We start from the raw sequence: 7,974 nt of genomic DNA, 5'->3' as shown, positions 1-7,974 counted from the left end.
AAAACAAAAATAAAGACTATACAACAATTTATTCTCTTCTGTGTCGAAAGTACCACGACGTGGTAGTACCCTTGCTGTCAGTAAAAAAATTTTTCCTTTTTTTTTTTAAACAGACTGGTGCATTTTCAGTCGTACTAAAGTGTTGGGAGACATTTAAAAAAAAAAAAATGTTTAGTCCGACTGAAATCAAACTTCTAAAGTGCATGTAAACATACTTAGCAGTGACTCAGACTGAGGTTCTCAAGTCAAGGATGTTTGACGTCAGTATTTCACGGTCCTGCATGCTGACTAATGCATAAACACTTCGTGTTCGCTGGACTCATTGAACAGGCAGTGAAATTGTTCCAGACTGCAGCTCTTCAATTAATTATTGATTGGATCATCATCTGCATGCGCTGCTAACTGCCTCAGATCAAAGGCACACAGAGTATGTGTGCGTTCTAGGTTTCCGTTCCTCTCACAGCACGTCAAATGGAGGAAGACGTAGGTAATTTACCCGTCATTATTATGCAGGAGTGCGCTCGTGAAAACAAATATGTTTTTAATGTTATCCGAGGCTTAGTCTAGTCTCCATTCATACACTTGGGCACACAAGTCATTTTCCATCCCAAACCGCCCGTTCCAAAACTCCTCTCAGGCAGAACAGCTGACCATTGTAAACAACATTTGAACCCATTGAGTTATTAAAGCCCCATTCGGACGGGACTGCTTCTCCCTGAGGTTAGCTGAGGTAAAAGTGGTGTCAGAGTTAAACATGTACATGTTATTGTCACACAAGTAATAATATTAAGAAAGTAACTCCTTTTTGGCCGATACAGTATAAATGTAATCATGTCAGAAATTACGTCCGTGATTCTGCTAATGTATTTTCATCTTTCAGTGGTTCTTGAAAACTGGGAACGTTTATGCATCACGAGTTGTTTTGGATTGATCTGTTGGGATGCATCTCCTGCTCCCCGTCAAAAGGAGGCTGTATTAAAGGCAAATGCTGCTAAAACGCCTTAATTATGTGCGTGTGTATACACATACACACACACCTTAGTAACAAGTAGCCTACATGAAATTACATACATCCCATAATAATACTGTAAATCAAAATCATTTACTACTACCTGTTCCAATCAAAGGAGTGCTTAGGTTTTCATCACATCAACATAAAGACATAAGTCCATTGGTACAAACCAAAAGAGTTTATTAGGAAACATCAGTCAGAGCACATTCCCCCAGAATTCTCAGCAGTGGTAAAGAGCAGAGTGTGAAAACTGACCAGGACCTACAAGTACATGCTTGACAAATGACTTGCTTGGTAACCCCCAAACCTGAACATGCTTTTATTACTTTGATTTTTTTTTTTATATTTCCTGGAACAAAAACATATTCACAGATACTGTGGGTTCAGCAGAAGACTGAGAGACTGTGCTCTTAATGGATAAGAGGCAGGAGAGGAGGAGGGTACAGTGTGGGCCTGAGCCAAGTGCGTCTGCCCGTATAAACAAAACTAAGCTACACAATCATGTGATTTACGAAGATTTCTTCTGCTTCTTCTTCTCTGCCTCCTCCTCTTTCTCCTTCTCTATTTCGGCGACCAGCGTCTCGATTTCTTTGGACTCCAGAATCTGTAAAAGAAGAGAGATGAAAGGAATGTTCCAACATTAGCAGGATGACAAGAATGTTGTGTCAAGATAACTAAATAGATGAATATACAAAAATCATAAATCAAATGTTTTACCTTTAGGGGCTGGTTTCTTCGGATCACAGCTAGCTCGATGTTCTTTCCCCCGGATTGCACAACCTGTGCATCACAGATCATATACAATTGCAAACATGTTACATCCTGTCAACTTCATGATATGAGAGTCTGTTCTGAATGCATGTGACTATGGTAACATGGTGTTTACCTCTAGTAAGGCTTTGATGGCCAGTTTGATGGCATCGTTATCACTCGCGATGGCTTCGTCTGTGTAGTTTTTCTCCAAAAACTCCCTCACCGTCTTTGCACTGCGTCCGATAGCGTTTGCCTGATGACACAGGTGAGAAGAGGGTCAATATAGTCACAAAATGAATGTTCAAGAATGTTCTAGAAACAAATGGCTCTCACTTTACCTTCCATGCGTGGTATGTTCCAGAGGGGTCCGTCTGATATAGACGTGGAGTCCCATCATAGTCAAAACCAACAATCAGGGCTGAGATACCAAAGGGACGGCGTCCGTTGCTTTGAGTGTAGCGCTATTGCATGAGCAAATCACAATGAATACACCGAGCAAAATATATCTAGAAGAACGAGTTACTGTAACAGAGTAAACTACTACAAAGGTAAATTCTGTACATTTATGATTTACCCTAGGGTTGCACGATTAATCAAAATAGCGCTTTGACAATGACATTATTGGATCGCAAAGGCTGCGATTTAAATAATTAAATGTGCTGTGTGTTTCAGAGTGAAACGCCTCACTTGTTCTTTTAAATATGAGCAGCTCATGATCTGGTGTTTTGAGTGTCTCCGTTCGCACAAACTCATCTCTGCATGTGCTGATTTTGAGTTGCTTATAATTGGCATCTTTCTAAACTTGTAATGAAAAGCACTTAGACCAGATGTTGTCAGCAAAAGAGAAACTTCAAGGGTTTCCTGAAGTTTTCTGCCAAAGTAAAAGCTTGATGGTTTAACATTTGAAAATGAATTAACCATAATTAATTGTAATTTTACAGTTGTAGTGTATAGTTTTTTTTTTTTAATATATATATATATATATAGTTTTTCCATTCAAATTATTTTTCTAAAATACGTTTTCACTTTACAGTAAAATTTCTGATTTTGTTGAATATTTTATACAGTAATAAAAATTAAATATAACAATAATAAATATTATTATTACTACATAGTCAATGTATTATTGATTTATTAAAACTTTTGGGCCAAAATGTGCAGGACACATAACAAAAAACACAGAACAAAAAGTTATTATTTAAAATAAATAAATAGCATTTTCAAATTGCCATCACATTTTTATAAGAAAAAAACTAACCAAAATTAATTTTAATTTTACAGTTGTAGTGTATAGTTTTTTTTTTTTAATATATATATATATATAGTTTTTCCATTCAAATTATTTTTCTAAAATACGTTTTCACTTTACAGTAAAATTTCTGATTTTGTTGAATATTTTATACAGTAATAAAAATTAAATATAACAATAATAAATATTATTATTACTACATAGTCAATGTATTATTGATTTATTAAAACTTTTGGGCCAAAATGTGCAGGACACATAACAAAAAACACAGAACAAAAAGTTATTATTTAAAATAAATAAATAGCATTTTCAAATTGCCATCACATTTTTATAAGAAAAAAACAACATGTCATTCAAAACCCGTATGACTTTCCTTTTCTGCAGAACACAATGATATTTAGATGAACACTGGGGTCCAAACACTGACTTTCACCATTGTCATAATTTTTCAATCTTATTTTTTGTTTTACAGAACACATTTAGCCATACAGGTCTGGAACCACATGGGGTTGAGTAAATGGCACAATTGTCCATTTGAGTGAACAACTCCTATAATGGCCTGTTTGTGAACTGGAGTGAGGGATGTCACCTGTTTGAGTGTGGCGATGTAGCGGGTGATGTACTCCACAGTAACGGGGTCCTCCACTGTCAGTCTGTGGCTCTGGCACTCTACTCTAGCTCTGTTTATGACAATCCTGGCATCTGCAGTCAGACCTGGACAAACACATTAACAAGTAAAAGCATGCTCAGATCACCCATACGCATTGGAGAGTCCAGATTAAAAACTTTTCAACTACACTTATTCTGTCAAGGCGCGATGCAACTCGTAAAAAGACAGTATAAGTCATTATAATCCGTAATTATGTCCCTACTGGATGCAACAAATGCCTCGTTTATAATGGGTTTTAATGTTTTTGTCTCGTCGATCTTACCTGCAAAGGCCATGCACACATGCTCATCTAGAGCACAGATCTTCCTGACTGTCCTCTCCTCCTGAAGCTTTGCCACAGACTTCTTCTCAACACCCAGGACAACAATATCATTCCCCCTGATGCCAACCTTGAATAAATAAAAAGTTAGTTTAAAACCCGGATTTTTAGCATTTGAGTACTTTTAACGTTTTCAAAAAAGAAAACAATTTAGTGCGAAAACAACTTTTATATTCATTATATAGTTCATCCTAAACTATGGGCTCATCGCCCTCTACCGGATTTTTTTGTCTATCACACCCACAGCCTTAAGAATGAAACTAACGTTACATGAATCATATCGTTACAGTTGAAGCCTAATTAAACATATCATCACAAATAAACTACTAAAATGACATTTAATTATTTAGGTATATTTTAACAATCGTGGCGTTTAAAACCAACCCAGTAAAGTTAACTTACATGAAGTTTATCAGGACATGCAATTTCATTGATTAACGTTAGTTAACCGGCATGTTCTTCCATTCATTTCTTTTTAATAGAAGTAGCAGTGTATTGGTGCAGTATTTATAATTCACAACATGAATATGTGATCAAAACAATTCAAATCAAAGAATAAATCTAGCTTAACATAAGGATAGTCCATGCTAATATTAGCCGCAACATGCAAGTCACGCTTAGCTGTAGCATATCAATGAAAATCGCTGCCAATAAAGCCATCGGCCCAGCTGCTTCACAACAATCTTAATCAATCACAATATTTATTCCTGTATCCAGCGCTTGTTCGCTATAATCATGTCAATCGGTCATGAATGTATATTTGTGCAGCCATTAGCCACCGCGCTAAAGCTGCGGCTCAAATGTAACAAATAAACACACTCACAGCTGTGGAGCCCTTCTTTACTGCTTCCTGAGCATATTCCACCTGAAACAGGTGACCATCGGGAGAAAAGACTGTTATAGCTCTGTCATATCTAGCTGCCATTTCTGCACACTAGATACAAACGCACGAATTTGGGTGAAATAGTTGCCTGTGACTTTCGCCTCGCAGCACAGGAGCTTTCGAATTTGATTTGCGCATGCGCAAGAACAGCGCGCATTGAATGGTGGGACTTATAATTCTCAATGCACTGAACTCAAGTGACTTTCTTTAACAGCATCCAGTTTTTCTTTCCGTTTTGAAAAATAGTTTTTTTTTCCAAGCAATTTTTTTAATTATTATGTATATTATATATGTATATTATTCATTCAAAAGTCAGTTTTATCTGTTGATATGTGTTTTGTGATCACAAACGACTTAAAATAGGCTAAATAAATAATTAAAGTATAGCCTACGATCTGCCACATAATTACAACACACAGGTAGGCCACTTAAATTTATTGTATCAATAAACCGTAATTCCTAAAGTACCTTATTTATCTACTTATTTATGTATGACTACTATGGAAATGACTACTAAAAAATTTTTTCAAGTTACCTTGCAATTAATTTATTTTTGTTTAATAAAAAGTACTTAGTATTCTAAGGGAATGGAAGTGTGTATTTACTTTTTCAAAATCAATAAATTTTTTAAATGTCTGAATTGTTTGAAATTGTTCAAATATGTCTGAATTCCTCTTCCCTTCTGTTTTCTATGTAATATAGCACACAGGCTTACGGTGAAAATAACAAAATGGAACCTCAAGGTTGATCTAGGAAAATGTGTGCAAATGTATAGGGCCCCATTCCTATATTTTGCCTGGGGCCCCCGATTCACTAAATCCTGGTAATATATATATGTATATGTATATATATGTGTGTGTGTGTGTGTGTGTGTGTGTTTGTGTGAGTGTGTGTATTAACTGTTATATCACAAGTCCTCAATAGTTTCGAACAAACAGAAGACAGCATGATGTCTTCTACAAATACCTACAACATACCAACACTTTCATGCTTCTACTTCAAAGGCCATTTTGGTGCCACCAAACCTCTCATCAATGCTTCATCAAGAGCACGGTAAACCTGCAGAGAACAGGCCACAAGTCTCCCGTACCTTATTAAAAATGTCCTTTTAATTAAATTCAACAAATAAGAATACATTAAACTAAATATGATGCAGCTGGGAATAGAGGGGTTTGTGTTCCGAGACCATGGAGCAGTGTTCAAAGAGACAGAAATGCCCACCCAATAGTAGTCCTTAGCTGTGTATTCCCTCAAACCAAGCTAATGAGGACCTTCTGTAGTGCTCGCTAACGTTCACAACCTCAGCATTTCTTGCGGGAGTCACCTGTGTGGGACATAAGGGGTCTCTGAGCAAGTGTGACCTAGGTCTGTTCTGAAGTAAACCAGGTTGTGGGGGATATAAACATATGGAAAAGTGCATTGGGGAGTGTCTGTTCAGAATGATTTTTCTGATGTTTTCTGCATATTGTGTTACTGTAGAAATTTGCCTGTGTTTACACATGCTGCTCAGCCTGTGATTTAAAATAAAAAATTTTTTATTATTATTTATACAAATGTAATGCATTTTTTCCATTTTAAATGTTACAATAACATTTTCTATGCACAATGGTTTTTTTCAGGTGCTGAACAATTTCAGGAGGTCAGTTACAAAGGAAAACATCTTTTTTTAGCTAAAAAGTACAACCCTATAACAACTGCCTGACCTTGACCTCAGCTAGAGTAGCACTGAAGTGAAGTCTTTATTTCATTTCTCATCCACTCTAGATCAGTCCGTTTTGTTCACCAACTGAGCTGGGATCATCATCATTAGCAATCAGCTTCATCGCTGGCTCTGTAATTAGCTGATTAATAAAAATTAACCTTCAAAGTTCATTAATATCACACAATAATTAATCTTGATGTCCTGATTTAAAAATGCCCCACATCTTTTTTTTTTTTTTCATTTCCTTGAATTGGCAGTGGTAAAATGTTCATAAAGATAATTGGCTCATAAGATTGAATACACTGTAGATAATCATGCCCCTCATGAGCACCCTCTGTTGGAATGTGTTATGAAATCTCTTGAGAAAACTATTTTTAAAGGGACAGTTCACCCAAAAATTGAAAATCAGCATCTTTATGACTTTCTTTGTCACAGATGGAAACATTTATATAACAGAAAGCATGCTTTTCCGTACAATGGACTTTCATTCTATGGAAGAGAACGTTGTGAACATTCTTCAAAACATCTCTTTTTGTGTGCTACAAAATACATGAAGTCATACAGGTTTTGAATGACATCAGAGTGAGCTGAAAATGGCTTTTGGCTAAACTATCCCTTTAAGAGCTAATACCCTTTGTGTATGCTTCCAGTCAAAAGTTTTTGAACAGTAAGGTTTTTAATGTTTTTAAAGAAGTCTCTTCTGCTCACCAAGCCTGCATTTGTTTGATTCAAAATACAGCAAAAGCAGTCAAATTTTTAAATATTTTTTACTATTTAAAATAACTGTTTTCTTTTTATTTGAATTATTTGAATTTATTTGAATATATTTTTAAATGTAATTTATTCCAAAGTGATTTCAATTCAAAGCTGAATTTTTAGCATCATTACTCCAGTCACATGATCCTTCAGAAATCATTCTAATATTCTGATTTGCTGCTCAAAAAAACATTTATTATTATTATTATGCTGAAAACAGCTGAGTTGATTTTTTTCAGGTTTCTTTGATGAATAGAAAGTTCAGATTTCCATCTGAAATGGAAATAAATTTGTAACATTATAAATGTCTTTATCATCACTTTTGATTAATTTAAAGCATCCTTGCTAATAAAAGTATTAATTTCTATAATTCCCCCCCCCCCAAAAAAAAATATAATAAGATAAGTCTGCTTATCTGCTTAAAAAATACTCAACTGTTTTAAATATTGATAATAATAATAATACAAATAATAATAATAATAAATAATAATAAATGTTTCTTGAGCATCAAATCAGCATATTAGAATGATTTCTGAAGGATCATGTGACACTGAAGACTAGAGTAATGATGCTGAAAATTTAGCTTTGATTACAGGAATAAATTACATTTTAAAATATATTTAAATAGAA

At 35.0% G+C, this 7,974-nt stretch overlaps 1 protein-coding gene across 1 annotated transcript; it reads right to left on the bottom strand.

Annotated features, from left to right (window-relative positions):
- Positions 1–1,343: 1,343 nt before the first annotated feature.
- On the bottom strand, positions 1,344–5,049 carry LOC107723426 (proteasome subunit alpha type-7-like). The gene is made up of 7 exons (XM_016532025.1): positions 4,827–5,049; positions 3,947–4,073; positions 3,604–3,728; positions 2,104–2,226; positions 1,899–2,018; positions 1,730–1,792; positions 1,344–1,616 (listed from the first exon to the last, which is right to left on the bottom strand). The coding sequence occupies exons 1-7, from the start codon at positions 4,926–4,928 to the stop codon at positions 1,521–1,523; spliced, it is 756 nt and encodes a 251-aa protein (XP_016387511.1). The 5' UTR covers positions 4,929–5,049; the 3' UTR covers positions 1,344–1,520.
- Between the last annotated feature and the right edge of the window lie 2,925 nt (positions 5,050–7,974).

Source organism: Sinocyclocheilus rhinocerous, unplaced genomic scaffold, assembly GCF_001515625.1.
Source record: "Sinocyclocheilus rhinocerous isolate Xijiao unplaced genomic scaffold, SAMN03320098_v1.1 scaffold1725, whole genome shotgun sequence".
In the NCBI taxonomy this organism is placed as follows: Eukaryota; Metazoa; Chordata; class Actinopteri; order Cypriniformes; family Cyprinidae; genus Sinocyclocheilus; species Sinocyclocheilus rhinocerous.
This window is presented reverse-complemented; position numbering and strand designations above follow the sequence as displayed.